The sequence below is a fragment of the Fukomys damarensis genome, unplaced genomic scaffold, assembly GCF_012274545.1.
Source record: "Fukomys damarensis isolate Sample0158 unplaced genomic scaffold, DMR_v1.0_HiC HiC_scaffold_11, whole genome shotgun sequence".
NCBI lineage: Eukaryota > Metazoa > Chordata > Mammalia > Rodentia > Bathyergidae > Fukomys > Fukomys damarensis.
This window is the reverse complement of record NW_022900923.1, coordinates 47,727,229-47,753,865: the sequence shown is the minus strand read 5'-3', so window position 1 is coordinate 47,753,865 and position 26,637 is coordinate 47,727,229. Positions and strand designations below refer to the sequence as shown.

The window sequence follows — 26,637 nt, the reverse complement described above, 5'->3', positions numbered from 1 at the left end:
TCTCTCTCTCCCTCTCTCTCGGGTGCTGGGAATCAACCTCAGGACCTTGCACTTGGCTAAATCCCCAGCCCTCCTTTTTCATTTCAAATTGGCCGGATTTGGGTCTTTTTTTCACCTTCTTTTTGGTAAGATTGGATAAAGGTTTATCTATTTTGGATTCATTGTATTTTTTTTTATTGGTCTCAATTTCATTTCTACCCTGATTTTCCTTTCTTGCACTAGCTCTGGCTGTGGGCATTTCTTGTTTTCTAGGACCTTGAGGTGTACCATTAGGTTATTTATGAGCTCGCTCTTTTTACTGAGGTGGGAATCCACCATTGTAAACCACCCTTGGGGCTGCTTCCTTTGTTTTCCATACATTCTCGTATATTGTGCTGGCACTGTCATTTGATCATAGGAATTATCTGATTTATTCTTTAATTTAATCTTTGATCCATTAATATTGAAGGAACTGTTTTATTTTCATGTTTTTGATTTCTCATTTCATTGCATTATGATTTATAATATATATGGGATAATTTTAGTTCGATTTGCATTTATGGCTTTACAGGCTAATATGTGGCCTATTTTGGAGAAAGTCCCATGTGCTGCTAAAAGAATTTGTATTTCATTGTTAGAAGGAACACTCTGTCGATATCTGTTGAATCCACTTGTTTGAAGGTTTGGTTCAACTTTGATATTTCTTTGCTGACATTTTTCCTAGTTGATCTGTCTGTTTGTGATATTGGGAATTGAAGACCCCATTACAATTTTATTGGTGTTTATCTGATTTTTTTCATGTCTATTAGCATTTGTTTTATGAAGTTGGCTGCAGTGGTATTTGCTGAGTATGTATTTATAATTGCTGTCTCTTCCTGTTGAATTGTTCCCTTAAACAATATGTAGTGATCTTCTTTGTGTCTCTTCATCAGTCTTAGCTTGAAATCTACTATGTCTGAAATTAGGAGAGCTACTCCTGCTTATTTTCTGGGTTCCTGCTGCATGGAATAATTGTTTTCTATCCTTTGATTTTTAATCTGTGAATTTCTTTTTGAATTAAATGTATTTGTTGTATTCGGCATATCGTTGGATTTTTCTTCTTGATCCATTCTGCCAGGTTGTGTGTTTTGACTGGGGAATTGAGGCCATTCACATTGAGAGTTATTATGGAGATGTCCTGACTTGTTGCTGTCATTGCAAAATTTCCTGTTGCTGATCTCATTTTTTGCCTTTTGCTTAGCTGCTAGTCCCACCAAGTGTATTCATTTTTGTGGACTTGTTGGCATTGTTGGCTTCATTGTTTCCCTCTCAGATTTCCTTGAGAGTTTTTTATAATGCTATTTCAGTGCTCCATGTCCTGGAAATACTTTATTTCTCCATCAGTTTTGAAGGAAAATTTTGCAGGATGCATAAGTTGGGGTTGGAAGTTGTTATCTTTTTGGGTTTGAAACACTTCACTCCAAGCCCTCCTGGCCTTTATGGTTCATGTAGAGAATCTGCTGTAACTCTAACAGGTTTACCTGTATATGTAATTTGTTGCCATTCTCCATCAGCATCTAGGGTTTTTGACCCAGTGAGCGACTTCTGGAACGTTGAGTATAATGTGGCACAGAGAACTCCCCTTCTGCTCATGGTTACTTAGGATTCTGTATGCCTCGCTTATCTGTTTGTGTATTTCTTTCCCTGTATTTGGGAAGTTTTCTGCTATTATTTCTGCAAACAAGATTTTTATTCTATTTGTGTTTTCTTCTAATTTTTCACTTACTCCAGTTATTCTTGGTCTTTATATCTTTCTAGCAGTTGTTGGATCCATTTTTTATATTCTCTTGTTGCTTTTAAAGTGTCCTTGAGTGGTTGATCTTTGGAGACATTATTGTCTTTTTGTTCTGAAGTTCTGTCCTCACATTGGTCATTTCTGCTGCCCATATTTTCAGTAGAATTTTCAATCTCTTGGATTTCTGATTGAATTCTTTTTCTGGATTTTAATTCTTTGTTATGATGGTCATTCACATTTTGTATTATTTTGTTTACCTCATCTAGCTTTCTATCAGTGTCTACTGAAAGCTTCTGGACCATTTTGATTATTATTTCCTTTATGAGTTTTGTTATATTTTCTGTGTTCCCAGTGAATGTCTCATTGATGTTTTGTAGCCTCCTCTGTTATCCTTTGGAGTAATCCGGTGTGTGGCTTATACTGTTCTCCTCTTCCTTGCCCCTTGGATTGGCCTTGGTGGAGTTGGAAGTTTTGGGAGGCATTTTGTTGCCTTGTGTTCTTATGTTTGAATTGTGTTTTGTTTTGTTTTGTGCTGAGGTTTGTGGACACATATCGTGTAAACTCTATGTTGCTAATACAGATTTCCCTTTAGTTGTTTTTCAGCGATGTACTTTTGTCATGGCTATTTATAGTGCTTTGCCTTAGTCCCAAGGAAGGACCACTTCAGTTAATTTGGGAGCAGAGGATGCAATGAAATTAGCCCAACAATGGGAGTTCTCTGGGAGTGTACTTAGTAATTTTAATGTCACAGAAGTTATCTGAGTTCTGATTTACAGAGAAAAAGTGACAGTTATATGACCCTGGTAATGTCAAGTGGATCAGCTAAGGAAAAGTGGATATCAACATGCCATAAGAACCACTACGTGCCACTCTTAACCTTGGAGAAGAAACTCGCAATTATGGCATAAATATTAAGACCAGTAGGTACTGACTCACAGCTAACATGTACTAAACGGGACAGCTACATCTCCGCTAATGTTGGAAAATAACTCAACAGTCATTTTACAAGTTAACCATCAAAGGATCATAGTATAGCCAGAAAGCTTTATGAAGGACACTGGTTTTGGGAACAGGGGGACCAGGAAGAAAAATTTGGAAATTTAAACTGTATGATACAAAGAGCTGCAGGGAGCAGTGGTACAGTGGTGTTTTATTGGGGAATAGAAGGATGTTTATAGAATTAGGTAAAAAGCATGGAAAAAACTGACAAAAGATCAAAGAAAAACGGAGAGGAAGAAATCTATGTAGGGAGTAAAAATTAAAAAAATGGAAAAGAATTAAAAAGAAAAAAAAGAAAAACAGATAAGCAAGGAAGGACAAAGAAAAATTCCCTAAACCCCAATAAACTGGTGAAAAAGAAAGGAAGAAAACAATAACAACAAAAACAATGCACACACAAAAACAAAATTCAAACCAAACATACACATAAAAACAAAACCAAAAATAAAATCAAATTTCTCTGATTTCAAGTATGGTTTTCTCCCTGGAATCTACAGTTTTGGGGTAGTGTCCAATTAAAGCTGTGTTGCTGCTCTCATAGGTAGATGAAGAAGGCAATCAGAGCCCAGATCCGTGGTGGGTGCAGGCAGAGCAGGCAGTAGGGGTAGGGTGAGGGCTCCAGTGCTGAGACTTTCAAATCCAGAGCAGTTCAGGCTGAGCCTGGCCTCTGGCTGTTGGGGTGAGGCCTGTTCCTTCACCTCACCTTCAGGGGTCTCTTTCCAGTCAGACTATGATGGCCTGCCGGGCTTCTCCCCTGGCTGTCCCCCACCCCCAACACATAGCAGGGATCAAACTCAGAGGCACTTCAGAGGCAGGTGTGGCACCACTGAGCTAAATCCCCAGCTGGCTGTCTTGCTCAGGCAGTAGGGAAACATAATGCCAGAAGCCCTGAATTCAGGCTGTCCTGTGGCTGCTCTGAGTACCTGGTTCCAGCAGTTAACCCTTCCCAGAATGACATCCCACCAAGCACTCTTCCAGGGCATAGGTGGGAGGTTGGACTGGAGTCACTTACCAGCTTTTGCTTGTTGAAGGAAGGGCTCATACAGCAGCAGAATCTTGTCTTCACCCTGCAGGTCACCGCACCTGCCAGTACATTCCACTTCTGTGTTTCTCCCTGAAGCTCTTCAGAGTCACCAGCTTTCACTTTGTCTCTGTAGATTTTTTTGTCTCCTTTTTCCACAGGCCAGGAGCTGGGAGATGGTGGAAAAATGCAGATTTCCCTTCCACTTTTTTGCACTGTTCTGACTCCTGACTCCTGTTTTCTCTGTAGGTTTTAATTTTCCTGTCAGATCCTTCCTGGTTTCCCAAGTCATTATTTTCCTGTGTCTGGATTCCAAATCTTAGAGGCCAAAGTTTTGAGTTCTAGTAAGGTGGAGTGCTATAGAGCATTGTTATATCCAAGGAATAATTTAGCATCTTATGAAGATGATTAAGACCTTATGTGATCTATAGGTGAGCTTCCATGGTCATGGTAGGGAAGGAGAACAATGAGCTCTTGTTCCCTGGTATTAGTTTTGGCAAAGGGAGCAAGTGAGAAATCCAGTGGTGGGACAAAGTTACATTTGCACATAAGTTAGATTTACCTTCTAGCTGCCGTTTGGGTCAGTGTTTATAGCTAAAACTTGCATTAAGTGCAATGTGAGCACTATTAAAACCTGCCCATCAGAAACTTTCATGATTCTCTTACCAAGTGTATGTTTCTCGATCCCCTCCAGAGCACATTTGGGTTTTGCAAACAATGCTGAGTCCCTGTGCCTAGCCCCTCACCATACCCTGAGGTGCTTACCCTCCAGGAGTACTTGTGATTCCCTCAGGGGCACTCAAACGTGGAGCTTCACTGACCCTTACGGAAAAAAAGACAGATTCTTGATGTAGACAGGGGAAAATCTGTTAGTGGACAGTTTCCCCATATTAAAACAGGAGGTTATGTAAGCTTTAAGATACAGCATGTTAGCAGCTGCTATTCCATTCCAACATAGCTGTAAGATTTGGGTATTCACAGTTCTGTTATATTTCCTTACACTCCAACTCTTATAAAATTGTCACAGTGGGTAGCTGAGAGAGACACTTAAGTATCCTAAGTAGTCTTAAAAATACCTACATTTAAGCTGGGTTTGGAGGCATGGGCCTGTAATCCCAGCACTCTGGAAGGCTGAGACAGGAGGATTGCAGAGTCCAGCTAAGGTGACTCAGCAAGACTCATCTCAAAAAATAAAAACTAGTGTAGGATGTAGCTGAATGAAAAGGTCCTGGGTTCAATCTCCAGGACTGCAAAAAAGAAAAAAAAATTCCATTTAGCACAGTGAGGGTTAGGCTGAGTGGTAGAGCTACGTTTTATTATGTGTGAGGCCCTGGGTTTGCTCCCCATACCATGGAGCAGGGAAGTAGCTACATTAATCTAAACTTACAGGAATAAAAGTAACCATCTCATAATTTATTATTTTTTCCTAGAATTACCACATTCTAAAATTCGGCCTTTACTGCAAATAGAGTAAATTTCCAAATCCTTGATGGTTCTCTTTACTGTGCAAAGGATTGCAGAAGTTTGTAAGGAACTGAGAGCTTATGATCTACTGAGTCTTTCAAGGGGCCTTGAATGCTGATCTCTTACTGTATTAATGTGACATTGGATCACCATGATTCTCTAGAAGAAAACAAATGTAAATGACAAAAGCATGTAAGGAACTGAGATGTGTGGTGAATTTTGGAAGAGAGTGAGGCTATGCCAATTATTCTTTTAATCCTTAATTGGTATTTAGCAGGAAACCGCTCCATGTGTTGTCTGTTGCTGCCTGACCATTTTCTGGGTTCAGATTTGGAGATGTTTTTTAGATAGCAGGGACACACCTTCGTAGATGCTAACACTGTTTTGCCTTGCCTGGCCTACGTGGGTGAGACAGCTGGACTGGGGTCTGTGTGTGAAGAGAAAGGCAACGAGCCAGCCAGGGTGCACATCCATAGTTTGACAGGAAGAGCTGGCTGAGCAGCAGGGTGGACCGCAGTTGTTCCTCCTGGTAGCCTGGGGAGCTTCTGATTGTTTGAGTTGTGCTCCTTAGCCCTTAGCTGGCATCACTCAGTAGCGCATTTGTTTACTCACTGACCCCCCAGCGTCCTTTGGACAGTGGTCCTTTCAGCCAACTGATTGGTGTTTGCACGAGATACACTCGTTTACTTGTTTTATAGCAACTAAATTTGCATCCTTTTTCTATTTAGAACATTGTATTTAGCCTTTGATGTTTGTTTCTAGTGAAATCTAATAATAAATTCTGGTTATTTTCTTTTAATAGTGCTTATTTTATTTGTGAAGAATAATTTTGTGCTATAAATAAAAACTTATTGTAAGTACATTAGTTACAATTTTTCAGTGATATTCTTTTATAATACAAAACGGACAGGCTTGGGACATGAGACCAAATAAGAAGAAAGTGCCAAAAGATCTGCAAAGAAAAAAACTGAAAAAAGGGAGAAATGTTAGTGTATCAGAGAGGAAAAGTCTGTGTTATGAAATAGAAATACAAAAATGACATCTCCTTATTGTCAGCTATTCATAATACCAAAATGACAGAACCTGAAAGAAGAAATGAAACTAAAAAATCCCAGTCGTGGTCAGTGGTCATAACAATTCAATGGCTGGTGTCAACGGAGCTGACCAACATCTAACAAGCTGTCCTGTGATCAAAAAGTGAAGGTAAAAATATTATAAAATACTTGTTCACCTTCTCTATCAAATAGTATGGAACTGATTTGTTACTCAAAACAAAGGGTTCAAGGGGCTGGGGATTTAGCTCAGTGGTTCGGTGGCCTGCCTTGCAATCCGAGTTCAATCCCCGGTACCAAAAAAAAAAAAAAAAAAAAAAAAAAAAAACAAGGGGTTCAAAAAGTCTTATGCAGTTTAGATTGGGTCTAATAGACTGAGTAATTGAAAAATGTGGGATAGTGGAACGCCAGTCAGGATGCCTGTCATTGACGTCTTCACCCTTGCATGTAATGGGCAGACATTTTATTGAAATTACACCAGCTATAGAAAAAAAGAAAGGCCAACGTGACAGTGTAAATTGTGTTGTGCAAAGAAGGACAATACTGCAAAAAGAATTTGGAAAGAGACTAGAGACCACTGTCCAGATTGTAACACTGTGTTGTGTACTGAATGTTTTAAAATATAACCTACACAGAAAAATTATTGAATATATTTGCTTAAAATGTCATTTTTATATTTCCCATTATATTGTCCTATAAAAATTAATGAAAAAATACACAATTTTTGGCCATAAGTAATTGGTCTGGTAAGTGGTAAACCCTGGCATAAGGCTGGGTGAGATAACTTTCCCTCCTCATCGAATAACCTTACTCATGCCTGACAGTGGTGAAAGGCAGTGGTAATTTGGGAAAGCTGAGGGATCTTTGAAGTCTGAAGTAAAAACTACACAGAAAACAGAAAACTGTTGTTCAGGCCATTCCCTTACCTTCCCACAATGCCCAGAAAACGAATTTAGCTTTCTCTCCAACGCTGCTAGAGAAGACTGCAAGCTTGCTTTTGCAGCCTCTCTTTGTAGATACTGTAAACAAGTCCTCCCACGCGGCTCATCCCCGGCCCACCTGGTGTGACTGATCTTTTCCATTCTGTCCTTGCCTGGTGGGAGCTGCTCAGAGGTCCATTCAGAAGTCCATTGTCGGCGTCCTTCCCCGTAGGAGGGAAGAAGGTCAGTGAATAAAGCAGCCTCCCCTGGTCTGCTTTCCTGGCTTGCTTCCCTCATTCTTTACCGTCCTGGTGTATTTTCTTTTCCTGGCCTTTCATTTAGCCCCTTTAAAGACTAAAAGTGTGCAGGAGAATGGTTGTTGCTTTGGGTTTTTTATTTTATTTTCAGATCTGGATGATTTTCAAAATGAAAACAACAAAGAGCTCCATAGTCATTGTCTGAAAGTACTGTATCCTATGGCTGAGAGACATCTATTCTTTGGTCCACGTTGTCATAGAAAAATATATATGTGACCAGTTATTTCCTAGATAAATCTTCCAGAAAATACCCCCACCACTGGGCCAGCTCAGATAGCTTGCTGTCAGCCTGGAACTATTCCCTCATTCCAGGCAGACCCTCCTGGGAACAGGGAGCTGTGCAGTTGTGGCTTTGTGGATAGTCCACCCAAATGTGCTAAGGTGATTCTTTCCATTATGAATACGTGCTTTTAAAAAAATGATATAGAATATTTCTAAATAAAATTGAGTAACCACCTTAAATGTGGTATCAAATTTGATGTGAAGTTATCTTGTCCATGACCTGTATGGTTACTTTAATCTTGAAAAGGGGATACATTTTTTAAGCAAGTAGACATTTATTTGGCAATTTAAAAAATATTTTCACAAAGTGGCAGCGACAACAACCTAGTATTTATCGCCTGCTGTGTGTGGCAGACACTTTCCTAACCGCTCCCCTGCAGTATAGTAGCCACCTGAGTCCATGTCATCACACAGGCACCAACCATTACTGTCCCGGCACTTGTGGGAACCAAGGCATCAAGGAATGAAGTGCTAAGACTTTCTCCAAAGTGCTATGGGAAAGTGCTAAAGAATTTAGCTCAAGGTACGGCTGATTCCAGAGGCTCTTGTACTTCCTACCACACAGTGTGGCCTCTAAATCATGATTGTCCAGTGAGAATCTGGAGTTTCACAGCAGTTAAGCAACTCGATTCTATTTTATTCATGCAGAAGAGGTAGAATGAGATTCAAGATATTTCTTCTTTTATGATTTCTTCCCCACTCTTTTGTTATGGGCCCTAGGTCAATATTTTCCTTACCTGAAGAGGTTCATTGAATCTCTATTATGTGCCAAGTACTGTACTAACCTTTAGTGACACAAAAGTAAAGAACTTTTCCCCTTAAGGAGTTCATGGTCTGAACTTGGGGAATTAGATACAAAAATACCATGGCACATTCAAGGAAGGTGATAACTACACAATTAGAGTGAAGCACAGGGAGCTCCTGGGACTCTCAGCCTAGGGACTCCCAGACAAGTTCCTTAGGGTAACCCAGTCTCCAGGGATGAAAGGGAGTTAGCAAGATGGAGACTAAGAAGTTCTGGACAAAAGAAACCCTGTTTGAAGGCTGAGATGTATCGGAGAGCCTTTGCAGGAGTGCCTCCGAGATCTTCACTGTGTTCTGCGGTCCGGAAGAAATTAAGCCAGGGAGTTGGGCAAGATTCAGATCACAAGGAGCTCTGTAAGTCTGGTGACCAGTACTGGCTTTGCAGTTGCGTGGGACCCGTGAAGGACTTTAAGCAGGTCTTGTAGCGAAGGAACCAGAAGACATGGAGCATGCTTGGGGACGGGGAGCCAAAGTCAGAACTGTCTGGATAAGAGGTGATGTGGGTCAGCTTAAGGCAGAGGCAGTGGGAAGAGCTCCTTCTCCAGGAGAAGCGCCTCATTGATTGGTCGCCCTGCAGCTCGCACCGGCCTTGCCAGTCTGCACACCAGTGCCCGCCCGCTCGCTCTCGTAGGTTGATGTTTGTTCTTCTCTTTTGGAGCTGCAGCTCATGCATCTGTGTCTCCAGTGAGACCCCAGTTCTTCCTGGGCAGCTACCTCATCTTTTTCCTCCCTGTATGTTTTCGAGCTCACAACAGGGATGGTACTAGTTTAGCACAATCGTAGCCAGGACTCATTTTGCCAGTGCTCGGCAGAAGAGGTGGCTGGAAAAGAATGATGAAGGAGAATTACTTTGATCTGCGGTAAATTGAGAAGGAGCCAAAGCAGGTGAGCATTTTGACTCCACGTAGCCCCTACCAAAAAGCATCCACATAATTTTAAGGTAACTGCTTGGCAGGGTTATTGTTGTCTTTCAGTTACGCCAAAGAATAAATTAGACTTTTGTGTAGGTGGTTAGCGGTAGGAACAGCACTTGCCAGTTGTATTACTTTGGTCTCCAGGTACAAGTCTGCGGTCTTCAGTGTAATGAAACCTTTTTTGACACCTGGAAACTCTGTGGGGGAATTGTAATTTAGCTCAGTGGCTTTCAGAATTTCTCTATCTTACTAAACAAAAGCCCAATATCAAAGTCAGATTTTTATAAGCGGCCGCTCCTGTTGAAGCCACACTCCAGTTGGGAGTGTGAGGCTCTGTCCAGTCGTCATCTTCTCCGCCCTACCCCAGTCTCCACACAAAGGGGCTATGAAAACCACTAATTAAAGATCATTAGCATTTTCTTTTTAACTATTCACTCTGATCCAATTTTTCTTAAGCGTCCACCTATTACTTCCTGTAATTTTCACAGGCATGCAGTGGCTTTATTTCTTATGGTCTAAATTGCATTACTACTCTCTGGGCCATGACATCCTCAAAGCAGGGATCCAGTTCCTCTTCTGACTGCCTCCTTCCCTTCCAGGGTCTTGTGTACATTCTCCAGGATTGCCTGGGAAACATTCATGCACTTAGCAGTAGATGCCAGCAAAGACCTTAAATCAGAGGTAATTGTACTTTAGATAAAAGATTTCCTTGAAAGGGTAAGTGTTAAAAAGGTAATGTGCCCCTTGAATTCACATGGTTTAGTGTTCTGGTTAAAATTTAATTATACCTCATGGAGTCCTGGCACATGTGAATGTATTTAATGGCCTTTGCGCTTTTATTAAATGTGTTAAAATTAATCATTGGTCTTACAGAAAAAGAGGCTGAACTCTGTGGCTAAATATTTTTCAAGATAATTGAGAGGCTTTGAGAAATCAGAGGCCTTAGCTTGCTTGTGTCTACATGTGAACCTGTAGTCATTTACTTTTGGTGAACGCACACGGAGAAATTGTGCACACAAAGTTAGCTGCAGCCTCATTAAGACTTTCTGTGGGTCTGAGCTTTAGGTTCTCTGTTGAAGACCTGAAGAACCATTGGCCTAGTCCCCGTCCTCTCTCCTTAGGAGGCTTTGACTCCTCTGGAAGCGCAGCAGGGGCAGTGGATAGCTCACTGTCGGCCATAGAGGAAGCAGCTGTCTTTGGGCTGCCAAAGAAAACACCACGGTGGGGACAACTTTTAAATGGCAGACACTAAATGCTCAGAGCTGTGGGGACCAGGGTGTTCAGGGTCAGGATGCTGGCAGCTTTGTCTGGTGATGTCCTGATTCCTTATTCGTTGTTTACTCTATGTTCTCCATGCAAGGAGGGCAAGGACACCTTCTGGGCTCCCCTTTAAGGACATTAATCCCATTCCTGAGAACCGCTTTCTCACAGCCTGATCACTCGCCAAAGCCCCACCTCCCAATGCTATCATTTCAGGGATTAAGATTTCAATACTGTATGAACTGCAGGGGCTGGAGGATACGTTTTGTCTAGAGCAGTGTCTTTGTAATGAAATGAGTTCTTTCTCTCTAGGAAGATAATTCTCAGGTTGTGCCCTATTTTAAGAAATCTGATTTATAAACATAACATATTCAGTAATTCTCAAATCTACTAGTGCCGATCATTCACTTTGTAAGTATATTTACCAAAATTATTTAAAATAGCTCTTTCTTAGTGTTTCCCCGGGATTATTTATAGATCATGAGCGATCTAGAGTAAGGTGAAGAGAAATTTAAAGCTAAGATGTTAAGGAATCTGCTGGCTCTTTGAGGAACAGTTGCATATGATGGTAAAGTAGTATTTTTGACATGATTTAACGTCTTCGAGTCCAACATAAACACTGTATTTTGTTTAAAAGTGCAGACTCATTCAACAGTTTGCTATTGTGATTTTCTGCTATTTGGTATGATACATAGGACTTTTCTGATTTAGCTGCTTCTCTGAGGTGGCTTCTAGGGGCTAAGTGAGAGGGAATGTTCCTGCCAGGATAGACACAGAGAATTAGCTCCCTCTGACCGATGAATGTCCCTCCTGAGCTCCGAATGGAGATGTCCCCTAGAAGTTTTATTCTCCTGTAGAGAACACTGACTTTCAATTTTTTTTTATTATCTGCTCCTAGACAGAAATCAGATAATCCTTATAGATATTTATATATTTTATGTGTGTATATATATTTATATATTTTATGTTTTTATACAATTTTAATATAAGAATATATGATGTTCTGAAGAAGCACAGATCTTCAAACCTAACAAAAAAATTTATATAGAAGGAAAAGCACAAGACCTGAGAAGACCAGAGGATTGGGAAAACAGTTCATCAAAATATGCCTAGCTCTCTGGAGGATTTAAAGCTTCGGATGTTGTGGGCACCTTGTATGCACTGACCGCTTCCTGGTGAGGTACAAAGAGAAGATTGCAAATCACCCAAGCAGGCTCAGGTCAGAGGTCCCGGCTTGTGGGGCAGACCTCACCAGGAGTGGTTGCCTGTATGCACACTGCCTACCGAAGCCTAGCCTGGTAGGTCTCTGTTTCAGCCATCTCAGGAGAATGACCAGTTGGGACATATCTGTAGAGGCCCTGCATGCGGAAGGTTCTGGAAGCCATTTTTTGAGAAACAAGAGCTGTTTATAGGAAAAGAAGGATTTTTGCCAAAGAGGTTGTGAGAAATGTCTGAAAATCTAGGTGTTCAGTAAGCCACAAACTGCATGTGGCTGTGTAAATTTGAATTAATTACAATTTTTAAAATTAAAAAATTTGTTTTCCAGGTACACCAGCACATTTCCAGGGCTCTAAAGCCACATGCGGTTGGTAGTTACCGTACTGGGTAGTACATGGATACAGTACATGTCCATCATTACAGATATTCTGTTAGATAGCACTGCTCTGAGTACTTAGACAGTTTCATGTAAGAGAAAAGATGGACTAATCCAGAAGGTAGTTTCCCCGACAGAAGGACTAGAGGGGAAACTTTCCTGACACTTAAGCTGGTCAGTAGCTCAAGAAGCAGGACAGGAAGGTCTCTGAGGTGCAGGGTCCTTGGTGGCACCTCGGGGTGCTGGAGGAGGAAGTGTGAGGCGAAGACTTCGCTGCTGTCAGACCCTGCGTGTGCCTGCCTCGTGTGCAGTGCTCTGCCTCGCCGGGCCGGTGCACGCAGCTCTGCGCACAGCTTGCTGGAGCTTCTGCTGTTTGGGGTTAGGAGGGACCTAGTGTCCTCACGGGGCTGATCTCACCTCCCTCTCTGTCTTAATCTGGTTCAAGCCCTCCTTAGGAAGGATGGCAGTTTACCAAGATCCCGGAAAGCTTTCAGTGGAAGTATGCCTAGAATTAATTTATTTCTGGAAATGCAAAAATGGAGATTTATCTTCTGAATATAAATTTGGGTGGCTCATTAATGAAGGCAGTTAAAAGGCCTTGTTTCTCCTCTAGCCCTTAGCTAGGTATCAGTTATCCAAGAGCCTGTATATTCAAACACTGACCTTAAACAGAACAAAACAGCAGCTAGGGATTGGCAACAGTGTTTTCCTGGACAAAGCCACAGAAAGTTGGCCTGGGTGTTTGCAGGTGTTCCTTTATGGCAAAACCATGTTTTCTCAAATATTTGTGCAGACTTACAGAGAACTGAAGGACTGCAATTATTAGGAGCAATATTTATAAAGCCCTTTAGCAGAGATCATCTTTAAAGAGACTGCCTCAGACCTTGAAGAGTTACTTTCGGAAGTTCAAAAGCAAAGTTGAATGCTGAGCACCTGCTCTGATGGAAGCCTGATGCTGCCTGCACAAGAGCCTCTACTCTGGCCAGTTGTCTTCAGCCTTGTTGGGCTTTTAGAGCTCTGAGATGACTCTTACAAACCACCTGAAATGCCAGAGGAGGAAAATGACATGAATTAAATGCATTAGGCTTGTCTCTCCAAGAGGTGATAAAAGAGAGTTTTAGTTCAAGAGAGACACAGGAGACAGATTGTGATTTGAACACCTCATTCATCTTGAGCTGACCTTGTCATTTTCCAGACCCTCCACAGGAAGTCATAGTCTACTTTTTAAAAAATTTTGTCATGGTTTAGATATAAAATGCCCCCAAAATTCTCGTGTATAGGGAATTACCGAAGCAGCCCTTGCAGAGATCCCTGTGTGCTGGAGCCACTGCCCTATGGAGGCATGCTGGGGCCAGTCCTTAGTGACCTGAGTGTCTTCTACAGCATGCACAGTACCGTAAGCCATGCACCCTTCCATGCGGGCCCCTTTCTCAAATCTGCACTTGGTCGGAGAATGTGCTAAGCACACTTACATAATAGTGATTCCTGCTTGTTGTTACTCAAAATCATTGCAGAGAATTTCTGAAAGGGCCCACTTTTGGATCCTGGGTTTTAGCTGAGGTTGGCTCAGAGGATTAGCTGCTGCTGGCCTAAAAGATATTTACCCCATCTGAGAGTGGAGCCTTAGGGATTTTTGGCCTGGAGGAGTACCTCCAAAGCCACATTTGAGGGAGGATAAGTTGGTCACCAAGAATTTAGCTCAATAAAACACCCTCTTAGTTTGTTGGACTATTATAACAGAATACCTTAGGTCAGGAAATTTAGAAATAGAAATTCGTTTCTCACACTTCTGCAGTGTGGGAAGCCTAAAATGAAGGTGCCAGCAGATTTGGTGTGTAGTTAAAGGCTCCCTCTCTAAGGTGCCTTCTTGTGTCCTTATCTGGCAGAATGAGAAAGGGACAGACAAGCATTCTGTATGATTTTCCCATCAATGGGGCAAAACACCTGATACTCACAACTTAAAGGGGAAGAGGTTAATTTTGGCTCATGGTTTCAGAGGGTTCGGTCTGTAGTTGTTGGCTTCCAGGCAGAAACAGCATAGCCGTGGTGTAGGGAAGCTGCCCACCCATAGCAACTATGAAGGATAGAAGGAAGGAGGAGCCGGGGGGAGCTGGCTGTCCCCTCCCAAGGCACCCCCCAGTGACAGCTCTCCCAACCCGTCCCCACCACCAAAGTCTCGTCAGTGGGTGGATCCCCCACGACCCCTTTATATTCCAAATGCCCCACCACTGACTGCACAGGAGATTTTGGGAGGACAGCTTAGATCTAACCCAGCTGCCCGTATGACCTGCTCACCTCCTGAAGGTCTTACGCTGTTGTACTGTTGCCTGAGGATGAAGTTTCAAAGTGGTTTTTGCAGAAACACACGCAAATCACAGCAGGCAGGCTTTTGCTGAGTGCCTGCCACAGGGCAAGTCCTAACTGAGAGAATCAGGGCTTTGTGTCCCAGGCTCACCCATTCCCTGGCTGCATGGTCTTCTGGTGCTTGTATCATAAGTAAGGGTTTAGCAGAAGAACAAAACTTGGGCTGGGAATTTAGCTCAGTGGTGCCGCTGCCTGCCTTGCAAGTGCAAGGTCCCTAGTTTGATCCCCAGTACAAAAAAAAAAGCACCTCACCTGGACTCATATGGTACGTGATGGAGGGAGAGAGGTCAGTGTCCTGCCTGATCAATGAGAGCCTCAGTGAACAGTACTGAGGACTGGATGTTCCCCTGGGAACCTTGAGCAGTGCTGATCTGTCCCTGGAATAGCCTGCTCACCCTGGTTTTTACACTGTGAATTCTTGTATATCATTTTCACTGTATCGCAGTGCATGTAAGTGGAGGCTTAGTGGTGATAGCTGCCGTCACTTCCTGAGCTTCTCCCATCTTCGCTTAATTCTCCTATGGCCCATTGAGGCGGGTGCTGTTTCCATGTTATAGATAAAAACAGGCAAAAAAGAGCTATTTTACCCCAAATAGCCATGGTAATGACTGTGGAGCTGGCTTGTGAACCCAGATCCATCTGACCCCCAAATTGTCCTATTATTGACTGCTTTTCGCTGGAATCTTCCCTCATGGTTGGGACATAAGGAAGTAATTTAATACATCTTGGTCTACAGTTCCTTTTGAGGAAAATGAGAAATGACCCCTGTCTGTCTCACTGAGATGACAGATCTCATCAGTTCTCAGCACATACTTAAAATGCTGGGAGTTGTTCATGTCTGTTGTGTGATACAATCAGAAGTCAAGGAGGCATGAAGGGTTTTTCAAGCTGATGTTTTTAAAAGGTTGGAATTGTAGGCTTAAAGATGGTGGAAAAGGTAATTTTACAACTTGCCCAAGCTGAAGAAACCAGCTTCTGGAAGGGAATGTGTTTCCCATCAGCCTCCAGCCTCCGAGGCTCTGTAGGTGCCGAATGGCCTGGGCTCGGCCGTGCAGCCCATTGGGACAGACAGTTGCTCGCAGGGCTCAGCATACAGACACATTTGCAAAGCCATTTTTCCAGTCTAAGTCATTTTCATTTTTATGCATTCAGAGTGACGGCAGAATTGCTTAAGCAATAATTTCATGGCGAGAAGAAAAATACTTCTTAGATGTTCCCAGCTGAAATCCTGAAAGCTGAACTAGAGGTTGTCAGCATTCTTTCTGATGGCTGTACTCTTTAAAAAGAAGGGAATGTAAAAATAGGGTTCAAGTTCTCCATACAAGAGGGTTAAGATACTGTGCCCCTACATCCTTTGACATCTGTGGTGGACTTTTACAGTTGGTTTGATCACCTAACATGCACTGGGCTGGCCTAAGGCTCCATCTTTACTATTTGTACTTCACTCTTTGTGGGTGGCCCCACTGATGCCATAGGGACTCCCCTTGGAAAGGCAAGGGCTGCAGGAGTGGTGAGGACCAGCAGGATAAGTGTGGATTGCTCTCCGCCTGCTCTCTGTCCAGAGTTCACCGGCTGAAGCTTGGCCTGGAGAGTTATCTGCACTCAAGAACCAGTTTTCGATCTTTTAGAGTTATCCAGCCCCTCTCAACTAATATTTGTTTGTCAAAAAGTAATGTTAAAATTAGGAAAATGTTAAAATGTGGCTATAATACAAACTAATTTTTATTAGACTCAGTGGACATAAATTTATATTTCAGCAAATATTCAGAACAGAGAAAAAGATACAAACATGGGGCACATTTTTCATGTGATGTAGACAATTAGGTGTACTTATGCTTGTACCTTTTTCTCTCACAATCATAATTAAAGTTACAAGTGAAGTAATTTTTCATGTTAACTACCTGTGTGCACACTGAACATCCTGTGTATCCACGCCTGAGTCTTGCTTGCTTTTTTATCTAATTTAGGTTACACTGAGAAAAGCATTATTCTCGGGCGATAGACCTCACACCCTGAACTGAGTTCACCAGGGAAGCAAAGCCGGGCTGCTCTGTGCCCCTGTGGCCTCTTGTGGCGAGTTGGCCATGGATTTAGGTTGGGGCCTCGGCTGGGGCTGGTCCAGGGACCCCAGATCCTTCTGTGAAGGCCTCTCCGCGGGCTGCTTGAACCTGCTCACATTCCAAGTTCCGAGTTGAGGCTGGCTTTCAAGTGTGAGTGACTCAGGAGATCAAGGAGGAGTGCATGTCCCTCTAGAAACCTAGTCCCAGAAGTCGGACAGCATCTCTTCACCACTCCTCTGCCGTTGGTGATATCTCCAAGGCCTGTCTGGTGAAAGGAGAGGGCAAGGCCAACCTCTGAAGGAGAACCAGCAAGACGGTCGAGGAACATGTACTGTGGGCAGGCTCTGTGCAGGACGTTCATTCAACAAGTAGATAGCAAGCCCTGGAACTGTTCAGGCCTGGGGACTCTAATAGGATGCGATTTCTGCCTAAAGATTATATAATTAATTATCCATAATGTTATAAGTGCCATGCCAAAGTGTGTAGGGAGGGGGGAAATGGTGAACTTCCTCGGGGAAGCAAGCGCCTTTTGGCATGGCTCTAAAACGATTGGATAAACTGTTCACAAAGATACATGGGCCCATGGGATAACTCTCTGCTGCCTCACCTGCTGACGTGTGCACAGAGACGAGCTGTCTGTAAATTGGATCCTCCTCTGGGGAGCTGGGGAGAATGGGCAGATTTGCCCCCTTTTCCCGAGTGGAGGTCTGTCTCTTCACTTTCTCTGTGTGCTCCAGTTTTCCCTTTAGATCTTTCCTAGGTCCCGGGGATCCACCTCCCTCGTTTTTTGTTTCCCAAGTTATTTTCCAGTGCCTGGATTTTGAGTCTCAAAGAGGTTGATATTTTACTGATTATCGCTCTGCCATCTTCTCCATAGTCTTTCACCTAAGCCCGAATAAGATTCTTTGAAAGAAGCAATGTGAAGCACCCAGACAGTGGGGGATAGGATTTATCAGTTAAAAGCAAGAAACGGTTGACCCAGCAACAGTTTAAGGGATGGGCCTTACGGGTTTTATTGAGTGAAAAAGCCACTCTGTGAAAAGGTCACAAACTGAATGATTCCACTCAAAAACACTCTTCAGATGACCTAATTATAATAAAGTAGAAGGGACTTGTGGTTGCCGGGGAGTCGGGGGCCAAGAGGTAGAGGAGGTGACTCTGACTGTAAAGAGGTGAGACAAAGCCTTTTCCTGTGATGCAACAGTTCTGTATTTTGAATGTTGTGCCGGCCGTGAGAGCCTGCGCATGTGATAAAATGTCTCAGAACTATATGCATACTTTATGGAATCGACTGGCATCACTCACTAGCTGTTGCGCTGCACGGCATCCTCTGCTCCATTCCACTGGTCCAGTCCCCTTACCTTATGGCAATGCTGGTCTTCTGGCTTTGATATTGCTCCCTACTCATAGAAGATGTAACCAATGAGGAGAACAGGCGCAGGGTACCTGGAATCTGTCTCTACTATCTTTGCAACCTCCTGTGAATTTCTGATTACTTCCAAACAAACTACTTGCTATTTTGTTTAAAAAAGGAATGAGCTTTTGTAAACAGCAATATATAAGCAAAGTAGTTATGTTTAATGAAAGAAGCCAGTCAAAAAAGAATACAAAAGAAAAATCAGATAAATTGAATCACATCAAAACTAAAAACTTGGTCTTGTAAGTAATACTGTAAAGAAAGTAAAGATAACCTACATGATGTGAGAAGGTATTTGCACATCATTATATCTGAAAGGGTTTTGTATCCAGGGTCGTAAGTTTGAGCCCAGCTTCTGCAGTTAGTAACTTAGCATGAACCTTTCTCAAAACAAAAAATTAGAAGATAAAAATGGCTGGGGATGTGGCTCAGTGCAAAGACCCTGGGCTCGATCCCTAATACTGCCAAAAAAAAAAAGATAATGACAGAATAGAGATGTTTAAAAGACCTGCACACTGTTACATGATTCCATGTAACTAAAGCTCTAGGAAGTGCAGGCTAATCTGCTCATAGTATCAGAATACAGGCCAATGGCTGCCTGGGGATGGCAGGGTGGAGAGTGGGAGGGGCAGGAGAGAGGAATTAATCACCGAGGACGGCAACCCATGTGAGGGCAGGCGTGCAGTCGCCGTATGATCGTGGTGATGGTCCTGTGGGAGGCAAAAGTTGATCAAATTACAAGGCATGTGTAGTTTATTGTATATAAAATATCACTCATTTTTTAAAAAGCAAAAGCATTCATGACTTTAATACACATTTCCTAAGTAGTAGAGTAGTATGGCATTGGATCTTGGAGCATACAAAGGCAAGGAAAAGATATCTCCAGCCTTCAAGCAGCGTTGCGTAGTCTGTTGGGGAACAGGCCAGCAGGCACAGTGGTGCAGTGAGCTCTGCAGATGGACCTGGTATGTCACAGTCACCCTCCTGGAGCCAGGTGTGCAGAGGGTGCTGGGATGGCTTCCTGGAAGCAGTGGCCCTGGAGCTCATCGTCTGAGGCACATGGAAGTTAGAAGCCAGAGGCAGAGAATGCGACGCCAGAGTAGTCCTCCTGCCTGGCACCATTCTGGCTGCCACATCTCCGAGCTCAGAGGGTCCTCACTTTCTTCTCACCATGTCAAAGCCGTTGTTTTTCCCCAGGAGCCATATTGTTGTCTTAACAGTAAGTGCGGGGCTGGGGATTTAGCTCAGTGGTTCTGTCCCCTGCCTCACAAGCACAATGACCCGAGTTCGATCCCCAGCACCAAAAAAATAAAACAAATAGTAAGTGCAAAATAAGGATTTGAAAATAAGTGCAAAACAAGGTTATAACATCCTTCGTTGCCCTCTGCGAACTCGCTATTATTTAATTACCGTGATTGTGTATTCAGGGTCCGTTCTTCCTGCTACGTTGTTCTGAGAGGACCAGAACTGAGTGTCCTGTTCACCAGCCTGTCCCATGCCAGTAGCATTTGCCTGGCACATTAGCACAGCTTGATAAAGATCATTTGCTAATAGGTTTGGATTTGTACCGGTGAGGGTTATGGAATACATCAAAGTATATTTGACTGCTGGCCTCAGGAGTGGCTCAAATTTTTTTTGGACAAGACATAGAAAGTGAAACAGTGCAGCTCCCCCCCACACCTGTGTCTGAGCTGCGGCCTAGCTGGGCCAGCCTCCATCCATCCTGGCCCTACCTCCCACACATTTGTGCTCCTGGCCTGGTGTTAGGAGACTTTCTCTGCGTCCACTGCCCGAAAGCTCTTGGTGTGAAGCTCTACTGAGAAGGCTGGGACTGCACCAGGAAGTGTTACACCAAGCCAGGGAGAAAACTCCAAGTACCGGGACACAGATAAAAACTGAAAGAAGGTTATTATATTATACATGTGCAGACTCCACTCTCTAAGAGAAGTGAAGCCCCGTTACAAGCTTGTGCATAGGTTTTATAGGGTTTTTCAAACAAAGAAGTACAGACATAGGTCAGGGCATTCACACAATTACCTGGGGGTTAGAGTCCAAACACAGGGTTTAGCTTATGGGGGAAGTGTTTTAAGGTCACCTTTTGTCATACATTTGTCCCTGGGTGGGCTGTTAATCAAGTTATCAATTAGCATACGAAGGCTTGCTTGCAGTTTGAGCAGCTCTTCCTGATGTTTGATAGGGAGAGGAGGAAGCACGGGTCTCTGGCCCATTAGCAGGACAGCATGGAGCTACTTTAGCTTAGTCAGGTCTCACAGGAAAGGGCGGCTCTAGCCACTGGCCTGCTCTGAGCACATTGGACATTCTGGGGTCCTGGCTTAGGGACCACTCACGTATTGCTTCTTCTACTCTTTTTCCTCACCTCTAGCACTTCTCTACGCCACCATCTTCGGGAACGTGACGACCATTTTCCAGCAGATGTATGCCAACACCAACAGGTACCATGAGATGCTGAACAGTGTCCGGGACTTTCTGAAGCTCTACCAGGTACCCAAAGGCCTGAGTGAGCGAGTCATGGACTACATCGTGTCCACCTGGTCTATGTCCAGGGGCATCGACACAGAGAAGGTAAGGAGTGTGAGGAGCTTGGGTCAGCCTTGTCTCTGCCCTCCGTAAGCTAAACCCAGGCTCTCGGGCTCAGCGGGGTTAAAATTCACGTGGGTAGTTTGGGATTCCCAGATTCTTCCTCCAGAGGTTTTGATTGCTTCCAGATTGCCTTAAGAAATTGGAAAGGTAAAGTGTGTCTCCTACGAGGAGGGCAGCTGGGAGCCTAACTGCCCAGGCCAGAATTTCCCAAACCTGGATAATGGGAAGAGTCAGGGCTGTGACAAGAGGAGGTAATTGGTGTGACGGATTTTTCCCTTTGCCCCAGATTCCAAGAGAGCCAAGTGCTGCCGTGATCTCGTCTTTATTCAATCTTTTGATATTTTGTTCATCGTGGGCTTTTGCTTTGTCTTAAAAAAATATTGTATGGTGTGCTTCATCTTGATACTGAATTTCCTTGTTAACGCCTTAAGTTGTGTGCCCAGGGCTGTTGCCTGTGGGATCTCGCTCTACTCTAAATCCCAGTAAGAATCCCAGCCACGTCGCAGGCCTCGACAGAGCCCGAGGAAGGTTGTAGGCGGAGGATGCAATGCTGGGAGACCGGAAAGGCTTCTGCCTGTCTCTGTGGGCCTCTGTTCCCACCTGTAAAGCAGAGAGCGTGCTAAATTCCTCCTGTTCTCTACACTGGTGCTGTTTCAGATCCATTCCAATCAAGCGCAGAAAATTGGTAGTACTAGGAAGGATGAAGACTTTCTAGTGTTTACGAGTTATCTTCTTTATATGTTCTCTAGAAGCAAAGTTTTCAGCACCGCTCAGTTTTTCTGTACTTCTCAGTCTTTCCAAAACTGCTTTATTACGAGTCTGTGCATATTCGAGGGATACAGATTGCTTTTACTGTTAGGGTTAGGAAGACAGAAAGGTACCACAAGCCACATTCAACAGGCTTTGGTATCGCTCCGCACATTCCTGTTTTCCTCTGTTAGAACGCAGTGGAGAGCTAACTGCTTACAAAGAAACACTGAACTGTGTTGAACTGACCTCGGCTTTGAAGGAACACTGCTTTGGTTTGCTGGCTCTCAGCCACGATAACCGATAATCGAGACTCCCACAGCACCAGTCACCACTGCTCCAGTGTTTCTGAGGACCTTGTGCTCAGGTTCCCCTGCGGCTGTTCCCTGTTGGGGCTTCACAACAGGCGTGGGAGGGACTTGCTGTTCTAGAGCCCCATTCATTTTACCAACTGCCCCTTTCCATCGAGTAAAGAATGACACAGCCAAGAGCTGAACTGTTTTGCCTGACTTCAAAACCTGTGCTCCACACCACCACCTTTTAAGATTTAAAACCTGTAGTGGGAGGAAGAAAGAGGAGCCCGGTGAAGTTGTTCTGGTTTCCTGGAAGGGCGGGGAATCCCTGGGCTGTGCTTGGTGCCTGGTTTTGCCCGCCATCTGCCCCATCTGTGCCTGCTGTTTCTGCTCTCTGATCAGTAGCTGTAGGTTCTGTGAGTTCCTGGAAGTTGATGGAGCAGAAAGGGGCTTTGATCTCTGCCCTGGAGCCTCTCTTCCCAGGCACCAGGATGCTTTTGTAGATCTGGTTGTCTGGAGAGAAACTTCCCTCGTCTCCCTGTTGGCTGGGCTGGGCAGCTGCCCTGGAAGACAGCACCGTCAGCGTTTGCCCTCCCTGCCCTTTCTTGCCTCCCACAGGGCTTGGATTTGCCCCAGTTCCTGGTCCAGAAGGAAGAGGGAATCATCAAAGACACAACTGTAGTAACTCACTGTGGCAGGCACTTGCTGGGGAGAGAGCCAGTCTTGTGGCTCCATGCCTCTCCTTTGGTGTTCCTTTCCCTCTGTTTTAGATCAGAGTGGTCAGTGATGCCTGAGGAAGCCAGAGAGGGCGTGGTAGTCCTTGGCTCCTCTGATTTTACCAGTAATCAGCTGGTGACCTTGACCATGGCGCCTGTCTCTAGACCTCAGTTTCCCAGTCTGCAGCACAGGCGACTGGCTGACCTTCAAGGCCAGGTGACCTTTTCTAAGGCTCTCTCGAGACTGCAAAGCCTCCCTTGGTGACCTCTTGCAGCTGCTGCTGCTATCACTGCATCAGAGACTGGGACCTACAGACAGTGAGCACTCGCTTGTGCCAGGCTTCCTGTGCCACAGCTCATGGAATCCTCATAGAAATTCCGCACATGAGTTCAAAGAATGAAATTTGACTAAGTGAGTGTTGCTGCAAGTTCACGTCCCCAGAGAATGCTGAGGCTAGGACTGAATGCAGATCTCACCATACAGCCCCTGTTTCAGCCACAGCGGGAGAGGCTGTGAGTGCCCTCAAGTTCTGCAGGATGCTATCTCAGAGCCAAGCAGTGGGGAAGGCAGCCTCACACCACCCACATGCAGATCAGAAAGGTGAAAATGCCTGAATGCTGCAGCAGTCTGAGACTCCTCCATGGCAGATTCCCTCGCCTCTCTCGCTGTGCTCTCTACGGGCTCCGGGATCAGTGTCCATGAGTAAAACATCGCTACACCCCAAGACCTTAGTCACTAGCAGCCTCCGCCAGCAAAGCCAACTCAGAGGAAGCCAGATATTTAACAATTTATTTACCTGGAGGGTAAAGCTCGCTTCTGAACCATCCCGCACAGCTTTGACATGACACACACGTTACAGCCCCTGGGGATCTGCTCAGAGAATAAAGCACAAATTAGATCTGCACTTCTGCAGAATCCTTGCTTCTCAGTCTGGTGGAGGACGGCAGGCCGCGAACATTCTGTCTGGCCTCAGCAGTCTGAGCTCCTGCCTGCCTGGGGAGCTATCCAGCCCTTCCTTACTTCCTCCTCCGGCAGCCCCATAGCAGGAATGCGGGGGCGCAGGAGGACGGGACCGGTGTGGATGGAGTTCCCAAGTGGACGGGCACTGTCCTGGGCAGTGGACAGCAGATGCAATTCCATTTGATCTTCATGAGTTCGTGTGAGCAGCCTGCATTTTACAGGAGAAAGATGAGCTTAGAGCCGCGAAGTCACTGGACAGGAGGAAGGTGGGGTTTCGGGGTTTGCACCTCTTTCCCCTGCTGTGCCTCCATGCATGGCGGCCCAGCAGCACCTGAGAGGAGGGTTGGATTAGGCTGTGGAGGGCAAGGTGAGATTCGCGCTGGGGAGGCTGCTGGGTTCCAGAGTGCAGGGTGAGTGCAGAGGCAGCGGCAAGGGCTGTGCCGAGGCAGGGCGGCCCCGCGGAGCACGTTATTCTGTGCTCTCTGACTGTCTCGGGCCAGGGTGGGAGAAACACTCCTGATTCTCCAAAAATCCACTTGTTTGCTCCAGACACTTGTTTAGCTAATGCTTGCTGTATAAGGGACCTTGCAATGGTTTCTTACATTACTTGGGTCCAAGGAAAAATTCCTCCCTCTAGAAAAGGTGGGGACTTTTTCATTTCCTCAGAAGACGAAACCCACATGGCCTCTACAGTTCCCATTTTGCATTCAAAGTGCTGCAGGTCAAACTGCAAACCCATTTGTTTTGTGCAGCTGCCTAGCCTAGGACTTGGTCAGGGTATACAGAATCCAACTTCAAGATCCCTAATTTTGTGCTACTTCCTGACTATGCAACTTTGGGCAAGTTCCATACCTTCCTTAAGCCTCAGTTTCCTCATCTGTAGCTGGAATACTACTACTGCGTACACTATAGGGTTTCAGTGGGATGAGGTTAGTTAATGCATGTAGCATTTTATTTTATTTTGTTTTTATTTTTTGGTACTGGGGATTGAACTCGGGTCCTTGTGCTTGTGAGGCAGGCAGCGGAACCACTGAGCTAAATCCCCAGCCTGCATGTAGCATTTTAAAATATAAAATTGCAACCTTCCTTGACTTAGTTTCTCCTCCCCCCCTATTCTTAGTATGCACCACTACATTTATTTCTTTTCTGTACTGTCAGTCTGCTTTCACTAGATGAGAAGTCACACTGGGCAGGGATTTTGTCCATTTCTGTTCAGACTGCTGTATGCACAGAGCCCAGAGGTCGCTGCTGTGCCATGGGCATTCAGTGAATGGATGAGCTTAGAGTCCACGCTGGCAAGCCTGGCTCACAGTGGGCTCTCGTGGGTGTCACTCTGTCCATCTGCACACCGCCTGCCCCGTCAGATCCAGCTGCACTAATGGTCTAACGTTACCCCCTGCTGCAGAGCACTAAGTGTGCTCTTTTTTTCTCATTGTAATTGGTACCTGTTGACCCCCCAGTTTTCAGAATAGCTAGAAGAAAGTACTTTGGATGTCCTAACACAAAGGGATGATAATTTTTGAGGGGGTTGAAGGTCTCAATCTGGCTATCATATGTGATATGCATAAACTAAAATACCACACTGTGCCCTCGAGCCATACAGCTGCCACCAGTTTAAATTGTGTTTATTTGTTTGTATAATTCGGCCATAGCCCTTTCTCCCTGACTTCCCCGGCATCCTCGTCCCTCTCACCCGGATGCTGCAGGAGTGGTTAAATGGATTCCTTGACTTTTGCTCTACTCCAGTCTAGGCTCTCTAACCCCACTCTGTAGCCACAATATCCCCTTAACATATAAAATATAAATTAGCTTATTCCCCTGCTCAAAGATCTGCCAGTGTTTCCCTACCATAGGATAAAATCAAAGGTAAGAAATCCTGCCTTGGCGTTTTCCCTGACCCTCCTCTCCTCTCTGCCCTCATCTTTCATGTGGCTGCGGCTCAGCCCCTTGGAGCTTTGTGTTTGCAGCCCTGCTGGACTGCTCTTTCCCGTAGCCCACTCTACCAGACTGTGCAGGCATCGGCTGAAATCTCACCTCCTCTAGCCTTCCCCGCAGCCTGGTCTGCAGAAGGTCCCACATGGTCCTGGCCCTGAGCCTCAGGTCCCAGTCCTGAGAGTTTTGCCTGGGTTTCTTTGGACTCTGCCTGTCTCTCCCATGGAAGGGCAGCCCACAAGGAGAGGGCCTGGCTCCCTGCGTGTTGCTCCTGCCCTTGGGGTGCAGAGGGAAGTGGTTAGCAGTTACAGGGAGGCTCCTCACTCTCTCTCTTGTGCCTCTCAGGTTCTGCAGATCTGTCCCAAGGACATGAGAGCCGACATCTGCGTGCACCTGAACCGCAAGGTGTTCAAGGAGCACCCGGCCTTCCGGCTGGCCAGTGACGGCTGCCTGCGTGCCCTGGCAATGGAGTTCCAGACTGTGCACTGCGCCCCAGGGGACCTCATCTACCACGCGGGGGAGAGTGTGGACAGCCTGTGCTTCGTGGTCTCGGGTTCCCTGGAGGTGATCCAGGACGACGAGGTGGTGGCCATCCTAGGTAAGTGGCGCCTGGCACTGGCTCAGCTACCAGACAGCTCGGTGCCACCTCCACCGACACGCGTGTTACTGCACAAGGACGGTGATTGCTGTCTCCATCCATCTGTCCAGCAGTGGACACCTGAGGGCCTGCTCTGTTCTAGTCGACGTGTGAAGCGGTTGGACTGTGTCAGGGACAGAAGTGGGTTTTGTCCTTCAGGGCCACGCCCCCTAGGGAAGGTGAACAGACAAGCAGGCATTTGCAGCACAGCAAAAGGGACCTTAAGGCATCCTGGAAGAAATGACACCTAAGCTGAAACCCCAAAACCGAGCATGAGTTTGCAAGGAGAAGAGGAGAAGAGTATTCTAGGAGGGACCGGCATGTGTGAAATCCTTGCAGAGAGACAGAGACGTGATTCATTGGGAAGCTGTAAGTTACTCAGAGGGTCTGGCACATGAAGCCTGGTTAGAACGAGGCTGGATGAGGGAGCTGAGCTAAAGCCATGTAAGGGCCTTGGGTTTTATTTGGGGGAGAAATGAAGATTTGGAAGCAGGAGAAAGGCTTGATCAAATCTGCACTTTAGGAAGAA

At 45.0% G+C, this 26,637-nt stretch overlaps 1 protein-coding gene across 1 annotated transcript in view; it reads left to right on the top strand.

The window, feature by feature from the left end:
- Kcnh1 (potassium voltage-gated channel subfamily H member 1) overlaps nucleotides 1-26,637 on the top strand; it is a 256,799-nt gene that overhangs the window by 149,894 nt on the left and 80,268 nt on the right. The window contains exons 9-10 of the mRNA XM_010613231.2: nucleotides 20,605-20,804; nucleotides 25,817-26,069. Of these exons, the coding sequence (XP_010611533.1) occupies nucleotides 20,605-20,804; nucleotides 25,817-26,069 (453 nt within the window). The remainder of the gene's footprint in view (nucleotides 1-20,604; nucleotides 20,805-25,816; nucleotides 26,070-26,637) is intronic.